General features: G+C 42.0%; 1 protein-coding gene across 1 annotated transcript in view; it reads right to left on the bottom strand.

The window, feature by feature from the left end:
• LOC107187797 (Down syndrome cell adhesion molecule-like protein Dscam2) overlaps window positions 1-20,894 on the bottom strand; it is a 119,286-nt gene that overhangs the window by 84,783 nt on the left and 13,609 nt on the right. The window contains exons 3-4 of the mRNA XM_015575974.1: window positions 19,635-19,784; window positions 5,542-5,659 (exon numbers count right to left, since the gene is read on the bottom strand). Of these exons, the coding sequence (XP_015431460.1) occupies window positions 5,542-5,659; window positions 19,635-19,784 (268 nt within the window). The remainder of the gene's footprint in view (window positions 1-5,541; window positions 5,660-19,634; window positions 19,785-20,894) is intronic.

Raw genomic sequence — 20,894 nt, forward strand, 5'->3', positions numbered from 1 at the left:
CCATACTCGTAGGAATCTCCATTCGATTAACTCCAAATCATTCTTAATTCCGGCCAATGGAATTTTCCGTCGCGGCTAACACTTTCCTTAATATTCTATAGAAGCAACGGACTAAAAAGACACAAAATATCCATTTTGCAGCGGACAATCTCCTCGATAGCGTGTACAAAGAATTGTCTACAAAAGTCGCCGCTCGAAACGCCACTCTACTCGCGAGAGCCCTCATTCGATTAAATCCACGCGTTCTTAACCCTCCGCCAAATAGAATGTTCCATTTGCATCGAACAACTTCCGTGGAATTGCATCGTGAAGCGCGCGCCGGGGACAGAGCGTCAACATTTACCAAGAGGACCAGCCGCGGATAAAATAAAATCTTCGTCCCGTTCGCTATTGATTTTGCGTCCGCCTTGGTGAGGCGTTCGATTCATCCTGCTCGCCGTTAAATATTATTCTTGGAAAGTTCCTTTTCAACGAGACGCGCACAATGTACAATCGGCGGGATAAAAGAGCGTGCGGGCGAGTCCTCGCCGAGGGTCCCGTGGCCCATTTGTGGGCACGGGGTTGAACGTGACCGCGCAAAAACTGAATATCCACCCCCATTTTTCCATAAAACGCGAGGGGTCGAAAGCACGCAGTCCTCACGAAGATCTATGCAGTGTGGTCTCTTTTCCGGTTGGTTTCGAACCACCAACATTCCTGGCCAGCAATCTCTGGGTGTAAACCAAGCTCCAGGGGGGATATTCAAAAGTAGCGGCCCTAACTTCGTCCAAAAATCTTCGCCCCCCTCTGCCTCGATTTCCACGATCTCTGTTTTTCCCACGGTGATTGACCCTCTATGACAATTTCGAAAAAGCTGCGTCTCCCTACGGTTTAACTCGCGAGCTGTATAAGGCAGGGGATGCAGAAGGACGACGCCGATGAAGTTGAAGAGTCGTAGGACGCTCACTGAGAGCGGAACAGAGAGAGAGAGGGATGAAGGGACCGACGACGACGAGGAGTATACCTATAGATAATCGAATTTACGGAGGGAAATTGGCGAGGGAAGGAGATGGGATAGGTACGGAGTGTGAGGAAGCCCCAGAGATGGAAGCTCTGCCACGCTGGCGAACCCTCAGACCCTCTTTCCCAGTACTCGGCCGTTCCTCCCTCTCTTTGCTCGAGCTCCGTCAACTCAGTCAAGCCACGGAAGAGGCAGAGGAAGCGTGGAGAGTGTACAGGTAGGAGAGAGAGTGAGACGAGGGTTGGAGGGACGTAGAACCGCGTTAGCGTGAGGGCGACGACGAGGCACAGCCACGGAATACTCAGTGACGTCGACGTACACGTAAATGCGGAATATTTGACGGGCTGTCAGAAGCAGTCTCTGTAATCAGCGGTCGGTTTGTTTGCGCTACCCACACACAGTACACGCGGGCTATACATACCCTCCAGGCCGGTTTCGTTCGTTCTCGCCGCCACGGGATCGCGAATTCACAAACGCCGGTTGCCTGTCTGCTTAGGACCAGCATCGTTCCTGCATCCAACCCTAACCCCAATGATTTTTACGTAATCGATCAAGAGGCAGGTGGATCCCGAAGTGAACGTCTGCCACTGGTCCCAGCCGTTCATCCGTCGACACGAGTGCCGATCGATCGACGAGGCGAATCCCGGATACCGCTCGAACCGACGAAATTAATTACAGCTGTCAAACATCGCCGACAGGGAATTGTTAATAAAGCGGCGAGCGCGCGCGCGCGTGCTTGTATCGAATTATCCGCGACTCGCGTCGTCGGTCGTTAAAATTTTGATACCCCGCCGACAGCCAGGTATCCGCCGCGAGTAAGGCAGTGTCTATAGTCGTTAATGTTGTCGGCCCGAATTTTAATGGGGACCGTAATCGCGATGAAATTGTAGACTGGATGATCTGTGATTTCAGGAAAATCTCATCGACAACGAGAATCCGATTCCTGATTAAATAATGCACCCTATGATTCGGTTTCGTTTGATTAACTCAATCCATCGGAAATCGATTCTTCCTGCGAGCGATAGATCGTGACAGCCAGCTTTGTTGGGTTGGATGAATTAGGAGAAGAAGAATTGCTGATAATCCAGGTAACTTGGTTAGTTAAAGGGGTCACCTGGGTAGCGGAATATCCGTGTTTTAATTGGTTCTTCTTGCGAGCGGTAGATCATGACAGCCATCTTTTTTTGGATGGTATAAATTAAAAAAAGAAGAATTGCTGGTGGTCCAGGCAAATTATTTAACTGAAGGAGTCACCTGGATAGCGAATGATCCGTCTTCAATCGGTTCTTCTTGCAAGCGAGAAATCATGACAGCCATCTTTATTTAGATGCTACGGATTAGGAGAAGAAAAATTGCTGATGGTCCAGGTAACTTAGTTAATTAAGTCAGTCACCTGAAGAGCAAAAGATTCGTGTTCATTTCCGGGCCGGTACCAAATAGGCTGATTTCGTTTATCCTTAAATTTTTCCTGTATCGTGACTGCCGCAGGACAGTTGGATAAATTAGATTCGTTTTTATTTTAATAAACTTGCTATCATTCCAACGCGAGCATATAAACCACTGGGGGTACGGTTCTAACGTATTCGTTCCTTTAGTTATCGTTCGAAGCGCGCAATCGAATAACAAATGCATTCAGATTTTTAATATGTACCTTTGTCCTTTGTCTCTGAATGCTAACCCCTTTGTCCTCTTTATTTTCGTCAAACGCCGGCATATGAAACCATCCGCAGATTTAATTTCGTCGGCTTTACGCGGCTTGTACACGGTGTTGTACTCCCTCGATCTCTGTATTACGGTTCCGCGAATTCGATTGCGCGGTTGTTTCCACGGGTATTCGACTCTATTTACCACGGACCACTTGGGACGCGTTTCGAGTTCGCTGCTTCTTTTCTTGTTTTTTTTTCCTCTCGCTTGATGTCTGTTTATGTACACGAGGAATATTGTCGGAAGGAAGACGATGTATTTTAAAAGAGAGAAATGAAATTTCCTACCGATATGAAAAATTCATCGTCGTTTTGGATTGTCGAGTAATATCTAGAATAAACGAAATTTATACGCGTATGGTGGGCGTCGAATGATGAAAAATATGAAACAGAAGATTTATGCGCTCTTTCTGTGGAAATATTAATATTCTTCTTTTAGCGGAACAATACTGCTCAACGTATGGAATATAATTTATTAAAATAATAGAAAATAAAAGTAAACGTACCTTGCGTCTAGCAAAAAATAATAAAAGTCCAAACATACATTCATATCAGAACGGATTTATCGTTCTATTAATTCGCATAGTCGACGTTCTACTGTATTCTGTATTGTCAGTCTATTTGTCCACGGATTAAAGATTCCCTCACGAAAACTACAACCGACACTCGACCAAGATTGAAAGGCCATGAGTGGTAAGTATAAGATATCTGAGGTAGTAACTGTGACAACTATCGAAGCATTACTGTAGTCAATCGAAAAAATAATTCTGATCCGAATTCCGCGCAAGTTCTCATTTCAGTCTAATTAAACGTGTTACCTTCAACAAAATTTCAACAAACACGATCTGTACAAGACAAATTCAGTAAATCCTCGATGAATGTTCGAAGACTACTCGGCACTAAACATTAAATATTTCATAAAATACTGGTCATGTGCGACTGAAACAAATATAATTGGCTAAATCTGATTAAAAAGTCAGTGTTGCTTTTAGGAACTTCGCTTTGTCAGTGCCGAGAAGCTTTCGAACACTCATCGAGATTTTTACTGTACTTCTATAGACTTTCAACAGACGCAATGGACACCAGAGGATCTCAATAGTCAGGGATTCGTCGAGGTAAGAACCCCGATTTTTTGCCCTCTTTTTCTCGCATAATGCACTAGACGACGCATCGTCGATTTTTCCGACGTTACTCGCGCAGATACCTCGTCACGCGGAACACCTTAGCCGGAGCCATGTTTGAAATTAGCATTAATATAAGAAAAACAGAGTGGCTACGCGCTCCCGCGTATTACTCGGCTGCTGTGAGTTGCCTGGAGCGAGGATCTCATTTCCCCCGTCATTGTTATCATTCACCACCACCCCAAACCTCTGTCCAAACGAAATCACGTACCGAGAAGCGGGCCCCGAAAAAAGGGGAAAGAACGAGTATTCCTGAGCGAAGCAACGTGCGTGGCTAGCTTGTTCTGCAGCAAAATTATTAATAAAGATATTCGACGTAAAAACCGCCATTACTTTCGTATACACATAATAAAAACGAGGAAGTAACGAGGACCTCCTTCCGTTGATCGAATTAACCGACACGTTATTGAAACGAGAAAGTATCGCGAGAACCTTTTAGCCCGGTTTGAAGTGTCGGCTGAAAGTTTCCGCGATCAAAATATGTTTTGCGGTCTCTATTCCCCTCCGCGAGCCAATTAAACTTGGGCCGATGTGCATCGCCACCGTTGTATCGAAAAACTGTTTGGTAAGTAAGCGAACCGTGCTCGAGGACCCGTTCCGCAAAAGTCGGCAATTACGGAGGGTCGCGGGTTTATGGAGAACTCTTTCGCCTGTTTGCTTTATGGAGCAGGGAATAACGGTTTTAAAGCCGTTTCCAGGGCGGGTACTACTCCCTTTTTCGAAGAAACGCGCGTGATACTTCAGGCTTTCCGCGCAATATCGCGAATGGCTACAACGGTGTTCCACGTTTATTCATCAGCCAAAGTACTTTTTTATAAAGACAGGGTATTAAGACGAACAAGGGACACGATCGACTGGGCGCTTTTTAAAAAGCGAAAAACGGAACGGCAACGAAACTTTCTTTCTTTTAGTGGATCGTAAAACGTGGCGGCCCTGTATCAATTTCTGTGCGAAGTATAAGTAATTCAATGTTCGTTTTTATGGAGGAATGTAGCTTTATAGCTTGGTTGTTAAATGTATTTAACATTCGGTAGGTTTAACACTTTATAGGCTTGTCTCGATGTGGGCTTGGGACTGAAATTTGGTTGGTTTTCGAATCTCTTTTGATCCAGTCACGTTTACATAATTTTATATCCCACTATCGCTCTCTGATTGTATTCTTATTAACACGAAAACTTCTTTAAGGTGTAGAAAATATGAAAAAGTTCTTATGTGTGTGTATTTTGTTACTCATTATCATGATATCACACACACCCACACAGAAAATACAATAATCTTTCAAATTGTAGGGTCAACTGCTACCATTACATTTAAACACCTCAAGGTGTTCTTCATATCTCGATAAAAGCAAAATAACAAAAAACAAATTACTACGTTTTAAGCACCCCTTGATACAACACGACTTTTTTTAAAAACATTTTTCCATAACAAACAATGTACAGGTAATTTAAGGTGGTAGAGTTAGATGACTCACCCTGATTATATTGAAAAATAGATTTTTTAGACCGCAAAAATTTCACGAGCGATTACAAACTATCACAAACAAGACGCCTCGACACACGAATTTTGCAGATCCATCTATGAATTATTATTGCATTCGTGGATGGACGTGCAAGCATACAAATTCATACGTAACACGCCTGTTGGATGTCCTTACCTGTTGGCAGGGGTTGGATTCCCGTACGCGACGCACGGTATCACAATGGTGTCTTTCAGCCGGGCCGACATATAAACCACCTTCTCGTTTATCATCGGCGGCATGGTGCTCCGTATCTCTGCAAGCAGAAAGAAAAAAAACGAAAGGCTCTCATAAATCCTCTAATGACAATACACCTCCGAGAAAATTCACCGTCCCTCTTCCCGTCACGCGGGAAATAATAAAGAAATTTCTATCCACCGGGTCGACCAGCATCTCCGAGTGAAAAGAAACTTCCAGAGAAATTTTCGGACAGCGGTTCACCTCAAGATCACCATCCATCGAGAAGTCTTCCCGCAAGTTTCTTCTCCGCCCGCGAAATATATTCCACGAAGCCGACAGAACACAGACGGTAAGGAGAAGCCTGCCGTAAGACCCAACCATGGGGGAGGGTAGTTTTAATAAAAACAGGGTCGGGATTAAAAACTGCCCCACCCCGCTGTAAATTACGAAATGAAATCCCGTGTTACTTGCGTGAGCACGTGCCGCGAACATCTTTCCCCTTTTTCTTGCTGGCAAGGGGAATGTAACGCGCGAACGGTACCTAGGAAAATAACGGAAACACCGGGAAACGGTATTGGATTACATTGTTCGGAAAATTGATAGTGAGAATATCGCCGGAGATTTAACAAAAGGGTCGGCGAGTGGGGGATGAAGGCTAGAGGGAAGAAAACGGAGGAGGAAATACATCCTTCTTGATCCTCCCGGGTTCTTTCTTGGCGAAACAGACACATACACACACGTACAACCGCGGGGGGTTACTTTGCAACTACTACGCAGACACCTTCTCCCTCCTTCTACCCCCCCCCCCCCCCCCAAGAGGTTCATGTAAGTTTGTTCCATGATATACGGGAAATGTTTTCCACGGCGCGTCATAAATAGCCACCGGCTGAAAAAGGAGGAGGAACAGCGGTTCTTGGAGGCGGCGTGAGGAGGGAATGGAAAGAAGAAGAAGAAACAGACGGGGGATGATGGGGTGGGGAAGAGAGGAACGGGAGGATTCAGCGGTGCACGCATCAGCCCCCGACGTTTAATGGGGAATTATGGCCACAGATAGCGGCAGCCGCACGTCTCACGACGTGGCGTACCATAAAGGGACTGATAACCGGCCTGGTATCTCGTTGCCGCTCCGCGAACATTGGGAATCGTGGTTAGCCATCGTTGAGGGGGTCCTGGAGCGTACCTTTGAACGAGTTGTAGTTTCAGCTGCTAGGATAATTTAATTTGGTGTACTCGGAGTCGTTAGTTTTATCGGCTTAGAATTAGGCAATTAAATTTTTTCAATTTGATGCGAGTGGGTATGGTACATATACAACTTAATCGTGTTTAATATCAACGTAGCCGAAGCATCGGTCTTTTGTCGATGAAATTCAGTTAAAGTGAGAGTTAAAGGTAGGACCATTTTTTACAATAAAGTCGGTCAGATAAGTTAGTTTGTTTTACTGAATGTCGTTACTTTTATCAAATCTGAATTGGACGATTGATTTCTTGAATTTGGAAGATTGAGTGTGATCCTAGATCATGTGGAAAATTAACGTAGCTGTAACATCGATCTTTTGTCGTTTAAATTCGATACAAATGGAAGTTAAAGTAATATAATTTCAGGTGACGTAGAATGAAAGTTGGACAGAATTTTTTATTGGGGTCAATGTATTTAGGGATGCTACCCTAGTGAGTTACGAAAGAAAAAGAAGAAAAATAACATTACTCGGTAATAAATACTGAGATAACCTAGTAGTGTGATAGTGATTGTTCAGTAATCGTGGTCAAATCTACTTATCGGAAGATCTCGCAAAAAATGATGTTGTATTCATACTACGTATGTAGGGTGAGCTAATTTCAGAAGTATATTCGAGTAAATGTACAAGACAGTAAAGAACCTAACACTCAATATGCGACTGTATTCTAGTAAATTTAATTATTTGCAAATTACACTTCTCGGTCTGTGATTTCTTTAATTGGCATAGAAATAACATTCATTTGATTACCATACAATCCTAACTTTCGCTAAATTAGGGCGATATCAATGAAAAATACAACAGGCGAATAAATAAATGATCCTCGAGAAAAATGCAATTTTTGTCCTCAGACAGTTGACTGTAGCATCAAAGGCACCGACGAAATTTGTATGATAATATTTTCCATCCCACCCTCTATGTCCATTGAATAAAACAGTATTCCCAGCGTAAACAGTCTGAAAACAGAATAAACACAGTTAATATACGGAAACTTTATTAGTTCCATTCAAGAAAAGGATTTGCAAACATAATCGGCTATAAGTTAGACGTCAAAGGAACCCCGTAGCGTGCTAAAGAGAAACTTTAATATGCTTTGAAATTGATCCAGGTGCCGTCCAACGCTTTCTATTCAGACGTTCTAAGGGAAACAGAACCCCCCCCCCCCCCCCCCAGGATCGCAATTAATCCATTCTCTTTATTAAGATTTCATCGATAGATAGTCTCGTAATTAACGATGCAGGAAATAAACCGGCTGGGGAGTCAATGGCCATCGGCGATCGTACCGGATATTGTAATAACGCGGTAATAAATATTGCAGCAAAAGGACAATGTATTTGCAATTGAAACAGGAGCTATAGGGATTTAAGCCCTTTTGCATGGCGAAATAGTGACGTTGCAATCGATCCCGTCGACAAAATCCAACCGAATTCGATCCACTCTGGACTCAATTTCGAGCGCAACAATAGCAGTGGACAGAACAGGTGATACAATCGAGCCAAAGGATATTCCACGTAAAAAAGTAAGTCGAAAATATAGAATAAAATTTTGTTGCGTGTCACTTCGTTTCCGAGATGATCAATTTTATTTACGGTTCTAAAGAAAAACATAAATCAAATTTTTCGTTTTTATGGAGGAGCAATCTTAAAGTTCAAAAGTGCTTTAATTTAATTTTGGGATTAAATATGTATTTTTGTTACCCCGTTGAACATTTCAATTTATTGTTTTCCCGATCCAAGACCCAGCACGTTCCACGATCTCCCCTCCCCAGTGGTAGGGTTGAAATAGATACTAGCACGAGGTTCTTCTTATCCAACTCTCATCGAGTCTTCACTGTATATTAATTTTTCACCACCATGTCAATTTAACGCCATGTAACAGATTACGTGAGCAAACATGAGGGACGAATGTACATTAACATCATATCGAATAACCTCCTGTCCGATCGTACAACCCGTTTTGGCCTATCCTTTCTATACACGTTAAATGAACCGTGTGTATTTCGCAGCGAAATACACACAGTCCGTTCAATTCAACGGTGGGAATTTAATACTCGGCGTTGCATTACGGAACGCGTTGACACACGAACCCTTCCCTCGGAAAGGAAACACTCGTGCCATGGTGGAGACGGCTTTTAATCGTCAATGAACGCAAAAAACGCCACCACCCACCCCTATAAGCGCACACCGAAAGAAAGTGAACCGAGAAGAGACGGTTGTCGCGCGCAGATTCTGACGCTACGATGCAGCCGAATCCCACTGCAACGCGATGCATTGAAATCGGGGGAGTAGCTCAAGATGTGCGGCTGACGTTTATATGGAGACATGACTAACAAGATTCGCGTGCGTTCCCACGTAACGAGGCTTGCGCGTGGCGTGTGTACGCTGTACAGAGCGAATAGGTGGGAATATTCTGCCTCTGTCTATCTCTGGAAACGGTTTGATGTAAAGAATGTTTCGGGAGCTGTTGGATTGGACAACGTGGAATTGCGTGTGTTTGAATTGTTGACAGTGATTCGTGACTGGTAAACTGACGATGAGTGTAGCCGACAGAGATTGTAGGGGCTGGATGGAAGGTATTACGGTATTGTGTTCCAATATTCTGTTGGATTATTGAATTGTTTAACTGTTATACGGAAGTAAGTAATGTGGTATTAAAATAGTTATGGGTGTTTTTACTTGGAAGTATTGTAGTGTCTATGAAATTATCGTTTACTTTGAAGAATTGATGTGGGTATAGTATAAAGTATATTATAGTATCCCTCAACTTGGAAAATACAATAAAACAATGGTTTTAATAAACTTCAACACTATTCATGTCTGATTACTAACATAGTAAATCCTCTGATGCAGAATTCAAAATTCTACTTTATTCTAATTTTTAGATATTAGTATCTGAACTTGTGAGTTTGCATATAATTCCGCAGTCTATTTATTATATAATTGCCATTCTCATGTTTCGGTTTGCCTCTCCCATTCTTTTACGTCGAATCGACTACGAAAGGTTAATAATTACGACAATGTTCAGATTGTAAATGTAAATGTTCGACATTACGACAAAAAAACCATCATAAGTTATAACTTGGAATAGAATTCCTTCGAATACAAAAAATCGTACCTAACAACAACAAGAAGGAAAAAACTGTTCCGTTCAACCCAATATTGTTCGTTATACAAATTGGGAAACCAACAATTTTCCTGCACTTGTACAAAATTTCTGAAAAAGTTTTACTCGTTGTGGTGGTTTTATAACGAATCAAAAACAAATCACTCGAATGGAAAACCTTCTGCCCTACACCACCAACAGAAATCTGTATACTATTGTGTGACGTCGGTCTATCGAGTAGATTCTGATTAATGTTTCATCATAAACCGAAGATGCATTGTCCGCAGTTCATCGATGTATTCGCTGACGCGGAGACGGCACGTTCTATCGATTTGAGCTTAAAGGAGAGCATTAATTTTCCTTCCGAGAATTGCATCGGAATTTTTAAAACTCCGCACAAAATCGCCCGATACACTAACGAGCCTTTTCGATCGCCTATGAAACATCCGACAACTTCGTTCCACCAACAATGAAACAAAATAATTCTTATATAGTCGAGGAGGTCTCGTCTTGCGCTCAATTTACATTCTGAAAAAAGAAACAGAGATTGCCAACAGGAGTTACCAAAGAATCCAGTCGGCGGTCTCAGGGGAACTTCTCAAATGGGTGGCGCGCTCGCGCTCGCTTGAAAATTTCAAGCGAAACCTGCCCCTCGTATTGCGAGAAGTAGAAAAGTCGCGAAAGGGAGTGGCGATTCTTGCGGAGAAAAAGAATTGGTTTTTCCGAGACGACGGCAAATAGACCCGGAATCCATCGTGAAGTCGCTTTTTTAAACCTGAAATCCGGGCGAATTACAACCTTTGTTAACAAAACTTCATACATCTAGATCGAGGTCACGAAAAAGGGTTCAAAGGACATTCTCTACATTAATGCTTGTAAGTTGTGTCAAATTTCTTACAATTTCACACAAAGCCTTAGGTACAATATGTTGCAGATCCATATTTCTCTTATAATTTTGAATTTTTTCATGTTCTGAATACTTTTAATAGGTCCAGTAAATTCCAAATTGAATAACAAACCCTTAAAACCAGAATTTTTTAAACAAAATATCTAAACAGTCTACTCAGTTAAAATGTGTAATCAAATATTTTTTTACTGTTAAAAGAAAATTAAGGTTTAAAAGGGTTAAAAACGGTCGTCTACACCTGCCTAAGTGCCTTTTTCTTCTGAAACGAAAAATAGCTGTACCACAGGATGGTCGCCGCGTTGATTTCTTCAACGTCATAAAAACTCATAAATCCGATATTTTTGTTTAACGCCCCGAGCTAAAAGACCGAATTCTTCGACCAATGTGAACGCGTTGAACTACGTTTTATAAGTGGATTCTCTTGAAAACAAGACGAACAACGCTTCGAGATAGACCGGGGTATCTGCGCGGCGACCTAGTTTCCCCGCCGTTGCTTTCGTTAAGAGTTCCAGTTAAGTGGTTCAATTATGTGCCTTGCTGACGGATATTTGGCTTCCCGTGTTTATGGAAACGCTAGACGGGCAAAACGTGATGCAAACCGGGCGATGGTGGGAGAAGATTGAGAGGCGGGTGGAGATGAAGCGCGTTCGGGAACTTAGCGGAGAAGCCTCGAAATTAACGGTTCTCGGGGCTTCCGGCGGAAATGAAAAATGCTTGGCTGGTCACGTGAGATGCATGATGCTCTTACAAATATTACAGTGGTGACGGAAGTACGTCCCGGGTGATATATTACTCGGACAACGATGAAGTTTCGCGGACATAGTTGATACGCACTGTACCATAAATTAGAGTACAGTAGAGGTATTTAACCTTTAAATGGATACTGTTGCCATTTGGTTACATACCCATAAATCTTTGAAACATCTCCCTTTACAAGAAAAGCGTTCAAATCGCAGGTTGTCCTGCGATCAATAACATAAAAATCGGTCCCGAAAACTCAAAGCCAACATGATAGAATTTAATCAAATTCCATTCATTTTCAAATCGGACCCCCATGGGGATTGGAACAATGCCGACAGTGCAGCTATGTTCGCATGTGCGGAAATTACTTTTTCGGTCATATTTGTTTATATACAACTTCGATAAATATTCTACAACATGCAGTCATCTTAATAAAAACAATCAATTCATCGAATAGTTTTTCTACAATAAATTCTTGAACAGGTTCCTCCTTCTCACGGTGTCAAAGGTTTGTATTCCCTTAAAGAATTCTCCGAAAAAATTAGTAGCAATAATACGTCCTACGTGCAAAATCGACGGATATTTAACAAGAAGTCACAGCTATGTTGAACGAAAATCATGATTCAATTTCCGTTGCCCGACGAGCAACGCTTCCGGCGAACTTAACGAAAAACATTGAACGCTTAGCATAGTGTTGTGGAGCGGAACTGTGGAGCGCGAGAACGTTGCAAGCCAAACAAGAAACCGGTTATTGTAAACAAATCGTCGGCAAGTGTGCGTAAAGGCAGCAATTTCGACGGTGCTTGCGCCCCGAAACATCGTATCCGGGAATCGTGTGCGCTGCGCCGGCTAATAATAATTCGCAACGCCGTTAGAGGTAATCTGTATTTAGATAACAACTGCCCCCACGTAAACCCCAGCTGGAATACGTAGCAATTCTAAACAGTTCCTATAACATGAATTTCGATAGAGGAAGGGGAGTGGTGGAACACCAACCATTGTCTTCCATTTCGAATTCGTCAGGTAAATATCAACAACGGTCCCGCGAATTCTCCGAATAAACGATTATCTACGAATCTGTGCTCCATTAAAACGGAATCCCTGTCCTAGTTGACGAGCCAGTGAAAACAGTTTCGGCCGGTCGATACACAGCGAACGTACGTTCAAATGTTCACCTGTCATCGGGCATCGATATATATTCGTGATATAGTGAGATTTTGTAGACAGTGAATGATTGTGACTGGAGAAAGAAGATTCGAATTCGATCAGATGGACGTCGTTGACACTATTAAATTGGGTATTGATGAAGTTTGGAAGATCGTAACTGGATCCGATTCGATCCCAATGAAGCTGAGTTGAATCGGGTTAGGTCAAAGTACAGCGAGAGTTTGATTAAACATAAGTCGGAATTGAGTTAAGGCGAGGTTACACCAGACTGAAGTCGGAATTTGAATCAGTTTGGTGAGTCTATGGTACAGGAAGACGAGACATTTCGGTCAGGGGTATATTCAATGTTTGCTCAGGTGTGGATTCAGAAGCAAGTGTGAATTACGTTAATAGGATGTTGTACTTGAATTAACGCTACGTCATGTCACTTTTAGATCTAGCGTTAACGTCACGATTAAACCAGTGTTAAGTTCTTCAACATGTCAAAATAAGCCCTACTATGACTGTTAATTAAGTTACACTTCCATTCATAAGTCATCGGTTAAGTAACATTAGTAAATGTATTAGGTATAACAATAAGTATCCACTGTTTCATGTGAAACTCTGTAATCGTTTAGAAACAATTCAAATAACGTATTTCAGCAATATTCGTTATTTGTCCTCATCAATCCTTCGGCATTTGAACCAAACAAAAACTCAAAAAAATATTCTGAATCTAAAATGCATAACTACATTGCCACCATATGAGATCTATAATGAATTATTTATTGGCACACCTAACAGAACAAAAATAAACTGGATCTAACGAAATTCCATAAATAAACAAATTAGTACATCTGCGACAAACGTCAATCATATTCTACCACAGTAATTACAAAAAAATTTCACGTCACTACTCACCACACTACAAATTAAAGGAACTAAAGTATATCCTGTTTCGTAATTCCATCTCTAATTCCCTCTCACAAACGTAATATATGTGAATATCAGCCAATATTTGGCTACTGCGTCCACGTTCCAGGTATCCGTGTGCGCGCAATAATCGCGGGTCCGGTGTAATAACGCTGATTAAACGTAAATAATAATCCCGACGTGTAACACTACCACGATTAAAAATGTAAAACCAACCTAGCGGTCACTTCGACGTGCAACCGTGTTCCGTTCGCGACGCGAAGATGGGTCAAACCGGACGGAAGCAAATTTTCACCGAGCTTTCATTTACATTCGCCATGATTACGAGAGACGGCGGGGCTTGGCGTTCGTGGTTCACGATTAAGCCGACGGTGTATTAATTATTCCCTGGCGGGCTTATCGACTGGGTGACAGGACCGGCTATAACGCCCGAACCAGGTAACTAGGATGGGGCAAACATTGAAGAAGGAAGACAGCAACATAGGGAGAGAGGAAAGTACAGTAAATCCTGGACGAGTGTTCGAAGGTTCCTCGGCATTGACAGTGAAATGTCCCCAGGTATAACGTTAACTATTTAATGAGGTTTATCACAAGGACAGAGCTTGGAATTCTAAAGGCAATTATATTTGTTTCAGCCGCATATGGCAATTAGTTTATGAAATATTTAATGGTCAATGCCGAAAAAACCTTCGAACACTCATCGAGGATTTACTGCATCGATAAGGGCGTATGGAAAAGAGACGATGAATTATGACGGTTTCTACGTGGCGGATTAACACAGCCATGAAGAATAGCTGCGGGCGGATGGAACGTGCGGAATGTTTTCCAACTTGTTTTTCTTTTTGCCTACGCAACGTATATAGGCACGTCTGAGGCTTCAACGGGAATCTGGAGGGTAGGTGTGGCATGTGATGAGAAGCATCATTAGTTAGCCGGGACTCGAGTGGAGATTTCTCCCCTTTCTGCTTCTTCTTCTTCTACTTCTTCTTCTTCTTCTTCTGCCTCGCCCCAACACACACGTGTGTATGTGTTTCCCCTATCCTACCGCTCAACCATCCAGCGCATCGCGAGCATAACCTCAAAGCAGACGTTGGGCGCAGAGGCTGGCTACGCCGTCGCCGCCGTGACGGTAACGAGCGGTTCCAGTGGACTAAAACGACAGGGAAACCTTTTCAGACGACCTCTCGATCGCGGGTCTCGTCGACGGAGTCTGGCAATTACCGAGCTAAGGGGAATTTTTGCTTTGACGGGGCGTCGATCATCCCGGCGGCTCATTAACCCTTCGCGGACTGCCGCCGGTAGTTTCCAATCCCGGGCGACACGGGGAAACGAGGATGGGGAAATCCGGGTCGATGAGTACGAAAATCCGGGGGACTTTGATTCAATTAACTGGAATAAGCCCTTTCGGGTTTGTACTAGAAAACTTACGCGTACGGCAGGTCTATTATTTTGGTTTGCTAGGTTTTTGGAGTTGCTATGTCGGAATGTTATTCATAGAGAAATAAGGTGATGATAGACGTTTCCTGTGTAACATAACATTTTTTAGAAAGCTGTTTTTGAAAATTTCATGAATAACTTGAGACATACGTTAACACTTTAACTGCTAGACCAATCACGATGGAACTACTATAGAGTTAGAACTCTCTCTCTCTCGTTAACACAATGAGAACTATTGAACTGACAGTTGTAATGGCTCTTATTTTGTTAGCTTACTTGAACCTCCTAGTTACCCCGAAAACAAGGCACAATTTCGTCTTCCTCGATTTTCATTTTATTATCACACGTAGAGTCACCCATTAAAGTTTCTGACACCAGTAGCCGAGCACCCTGTACATCATTTTGTTTTTCTAGAAAAGTTATTTTAGCTCCAACAATAAGTAGAAGCTCGTCAGGTAAACCCCACGTCTTCTGGTATACTTCGACAAACTCTTTAATTACATCGATATTTCCTAGCATGATAAACACGTTCATAAATATGATTAATGGTATCCACGTAAGAAACTACATGTAAGTACGTTGAAAGATAAAGCAGCCTCCTGCTAAACACGAAGTTCAAAGCCCTGATTTATCTTCGTACATTAGAGACGTGTACGTAATTGAATAAACAGCGATGCACACCGTCACGCACAGAATTCCACAGAATACTAAAGTAAATTGATTTCCTGCAAAGCTTCTAGAATAAAGGTTAGAGAAACAATAGCTTCAATGAATCGTCGGGAACCAATAAAGAGTAAAACAAGTAATTTTATTCCGAAGAACGAGGTAAATCGGCTTGTTCATGGATATACGAACGTAATATAAAACGGATAAGCGTGTAAAACCGTAGTACCTGTTAAGAGACCAAACCCTCTCGCCCCTCTCCAGCCGGCACAATCAGCAAAAAAAAAAAAACACCGGCGTTATCGGCGATAAGTGGCCCGACTGCATGAAATAAGGCCTCTAATTGCATCGGTGTTCGTTAATGAACCGGGCGGAACTTCGTTCACCGGCGGATTCGCTCTTTTTTCAACCCTTTTCTTTCTTCCATTTTTTTTCTGTTTTTATCTATTCACGTATGTTCACCACCACCCACGAGGGGTGAGGTATCGATCGATCGACAGTCATTCGCGTCGTGTGCAACGCGTAATATCGAGCCCCATGCAATCGTGCACACCGTGGAAAAGTGTTTATCGCGGATTTCCGCGTGCCCCATAATATGCCCCGCGATGTTTGCCCTTGCCGCGCATGACGCGCGCACTTTTCCGAGGGAATGGGAGAACAGTCTAAACGATACTAACCGGTTAGTACATCACGATACTAAAAAGGATCTCAATAGAATACACCCCGTCTCATATTTGTATTAACACCCTGTATAGTACAGCACATACAGATAAAAACAAAATCATGTAAACTATAGTACCCCATGAAATTTACCTAAAAATATCCCACAAACTTGTGTCAGAATATCACATCAACATGTTTCAACGTCTAACAATTAATTCGAAATAATTAAAACTCGCAGAACTTCGTAAAACAAACTCAGGGATGTTACGATCATGTGGAGAATACCGCGATAAAGAAAAAAAATTAATCGAAACAGAGAAAATAACTTACCTCCGTCGAAGCGCAAACAACCGATGGAAAACGACAATCCGCAGGCGAGTTTTCCAAAAAGTAAACGCGGTTAGTTTGCCGCAGGCCACTCGGGCGAGTTCCTTCCCGGACAGAAACACGATAATAATTGACGGTCCGTTCGCTGACTGGGCGGCAGGGAGCCACCGAGCAAACATTTAATTGAAATCGAACGTATCCAGGGGACGGTGCATCGGGGCTGCCGGCAGAAATCAGCTTCTTTCCCGATGGGAGGAAAGGTTCAAGCGAATATCCTGCGGCAGTCTCGTTTCCTCCCCTACTTTTTCTGTACGTTTGTTATTGAAAAAAATGTAATAACCGCGAACGCGGCATCTTCGTTCAGAACGGTGGCACGGAACAGAGAAAAACAAGGCCGAGCGTAGGAAAGGGTGGTGGAAACAGTCGTAGCGCCCACGATTTTTCGATTCTCGAGGAACAGCGAACTGGGCGAGTCGAGAAAACTCCACGAACACTAATATTTTTCTAACTGTTGTGAGTGATGTAGAAATACCGGCAGAAAATTTACAATTATTAAGGTGGTAGAACAATCGAATTGAAAATATATATTTTCTGTTAAAGTTAAGGATAGCTGATATTGTCTGCCGCAGTTAAAGACAGCTGATATTGTATGTTTTAATTAAAGATAACGGAAGATCCTCTATAAGCAATCGTCCCCCTATAAGTATTCACTCCTACCATTTATTAATTCGTTGACTGTCATCGGCTCATCGGTGACTGGCATTCCATTTACCAATTACGCCAAGAGATCTACATAATTAAATTATGTTAGTACAAAATATGTACAACACGTTGAAAAGTCAGCATTTAGAATATGTATATATTTTATTAGTTAGTAACAGTGCTTCGTATTAAAATCAGGGAAAGCATCATCTACTGCAAATTCGACATTACTTTTCAGCCAACTCAATATATCAACAAGCCTCAATTAAACAATTTTATGTAATATTTTAGTATTACACACAATGTATAGTGGAAGCATCACTTAAGCGCCATAATCAAGATACATAAAATTCGCCTACAAGCAACCTGTTAAAATTAGTTCAAGAAATGAGGTTCACCTACCAGAATTGAAACTCTCCTGTATTACATTTCTTACCTAAGCACTAAAAGAATACTCTTAATAAACGTGGATCCACAAACGAAGTCCCCATTCACTGAACCATTTCTTTGTCGAAGAAGAAGAAACGATGTTACTTGGATCGCCTTTCCAACAAGCCAGGTCTCTTCTTTTAAAGTCTCGCTTTTAACCAGGCTAATAAAGTTTGAATATAGGACGCGGACGATTTCACTGTGAAGCGAGGACGGTGTTAATAAGAATATCGGGCGAAATAAAAGCGTTCGCCGTAGAATGGAAATTCCTCGCGAAACGAGAAGTTTCGCCCTTCCATTTTGCGTCACGTTCTTGGAAAAGCGTCGTGCAGATCGGGCCTCCGCCCTTGCTAGAACGGGAAAACTTATTACACGCCGATACGATATTTACAAATTTCTCGGGAGAACCGTTGAATATTTATGAGCGAGCCACTTTTCCTCGATAACTGCGTCAGATGCAGCGGACGCTGATTCCGCTCGACATCGAACGAGCCCTCTGTCGAGTGGTTGTTCGTGTCCTACGAGGATCGAAACAAGCGGCGTTGAGAAATTTATTCCCTTTGTCGGAACTAACGGCAACGTGTATCTTGTATCTGTGATAAGTACAAACCGATTCGTGGATTCGTCAATGTTTACGATGCAACAACATTCGTGAAAGAAAAGTGGGAAAGGTACTAATCTTTTCCGAAATAATAATGTTGAAAATTCTTACTTTCACTTAATTGGTGAAGAACCTGATGAACTTTCTGATGCTAATGATTAGACTGCGGATTTTATGCATTCATAGCATAATGGGTATGTGAAACGAAATTGTATTCTGTTGTTATGTGCTACTTCACCTTGTTTTTCTACGATATTTTATTCCATGAAATAATGTTTTACGGAAGTAAACATACATGTGGCACCAATCTTGGTGCTGGAAGATCTATCGAGAGAGTGGAACTATGACGTTTCGCGGTTTAAAATTGCCAAATGAAGAATATGTCGGCAATAGCCGACATAAATTTCTATAAAAGTACAGACCAGCACTTTCGAACCATAACTTCTACCCCTCTATCACCATTAATTCCCCCACTCCGTCCCGATTAGTTCTCTCACTCGAGTCTCATAAATACTCTACTACGTGTGTGTGAGTCGCATAGAAAAATACTGTGGCGACGAAAAAGGAACAAAAGTACGCAGAGGTGTCCACCCATGGAAGGGGTACAGTAACTTTTCTCCGATAAACGCGTAAAGTATCGAAATCGATATTCCTAAAAAATACACGCTGACAATTCCTTTTGTCCCTCCACGATTCTCATTCTTTTCCAATCACATTCACTTTCTTCAATTACTATTATCAACAAAATATGATATCAACTTCTAAGATCCTCGAACAAATACTGAGAAACAAACAAACGATACTTATTTTGTTATTCGATTTGATCCTGTCAGAAAAGAATTTCAATATCCATTCCATTACCTACACTAACTACTTCAAAATTATTGTTTTTTTTTATACAAACATAATATATTGCTCTGATCTATGGAAATAACCAATTCACAATTTTGTTATCATATTTATCTGTAAACAGCATACGTACCGGTGAATGGATCGAAACAGGGAAACAACGCTACAGATATCGCGAACGCGTTAATTATCCTGCCGAGTTTGAATAAGTGCGTTTCAGTCACAGCACGCATTTTCAATTAAACCGGAGGATTGTGAGTTGAGCTTTCCAACTCTCGTTATCTTATCCGTGGTAGTGAGATTTTAATACACTTACCAGTCAGTTGGAGCCGCCCGACGTTACTGCTGACGACCGTTTCCTGCGTCAGACGATGATGCGTCCTGCACCGATAGGTCTGCTTCGCGTCGTCCCGCGTGATATTCAGTATCAACAGCTCGCCGCTCGAAAGCATGTGATACTTGCCGTCTGAGAACAAACATCGAAATTCGTTCGTACAGAAACTAATGGAACCATATTTTGCTTAAATTATATGACGAAATCGTACTTGTCAAAAGAAGCATGTCCGTCGCAAATTTAGTACTTTCGGAACTGGAATTACGAATACCTTTTTATACTGTGTTGTATATGGAACGATTCGAAACTGCTGGAAGTAAAAAGTAAATGATTTGCTGTGATAAACTCCCTTTTACAAATCCACTTCTGGATCTGCAATATGCAACTGCGTTATATTTTAATACGAATGGAAATTGGTCGATTCATTTTTACATTTTGCCAGGAAAGTTGCGTAGTCAAAAAGTTAATAGATCTCGAGTAAACTGCAGATTTTGTATTATAAAATACACGATTGGTTAATATCCACTCTAGTTGAGAGTTTTATAAAGTTTAATGTTGTTTGTAGTTTGTTTGAAACCTGATCAAAAATTCTAATAGAGTAAATAAATTTATGTTTGACTTCAATTTGAGTACCAACAAATCAGTTTTGCATATACGTACATTTATAGTTACTCACGAGATATGTTACATTTGTGGTTTGTGTTAAAGTTGCTTAAAGCTTCGTCATTAAATTTACGTCATTTGCGTTGAAATTGTAATAATTCGTCCGCATTAAACACTTATGGAATTTAAATGATACAGCGGCGATTCTAAAATCCTTCGGTAATACGAGGCGTTCACCTCGGGCAGACTCTACGGAACTACGATAATAAATATTCAAACGCGGACTCGAATTGAACACCGGTCGTTCTTTTGCTCGGTGCCCAGTTTGTTCAACTTCCGTGGTACGCAATGGCGAAAGTTTCGCCGGACTATCGATCGTCTTCCTCCAATCGACGAGTGTATTAACAAATCCCGTCTGGATTATTAGTGGGCACATTCAAACCGGCGGCCCCACGATGCATACCTTAATCGAAATCCCCTATAATTAATGAAGTTTGCCTCGTTAACGGTTTCACGGGGGAAAACTTTACGCGTTCTCCCCCCGCCGATAAAGGAACTACAATGCGTCTATCGGCGGGACCATTGTAGCTGCATTCTTTTTTCGATTCCGAATTACTTGCCGCGCAAACTCCCGTCTGT

This window comes from Dufourea novaeangliae, unplaced genomic scaffold (genome assembly GCF_001272555.1).
Source record: "Dufourea novaeangliae isolate 0120121106 unplaced genomic scaffold, ASM127255v1 scaffold16, whole genome shotgun sequence".
Classification (NCBI taxonomy): domain Eukaryota; kingdom Metazoa; phylum Arthropoda; class Insecta; order Hymenoptera; family Halictidae; genus Dufourea; species Dufourea novaeangliae.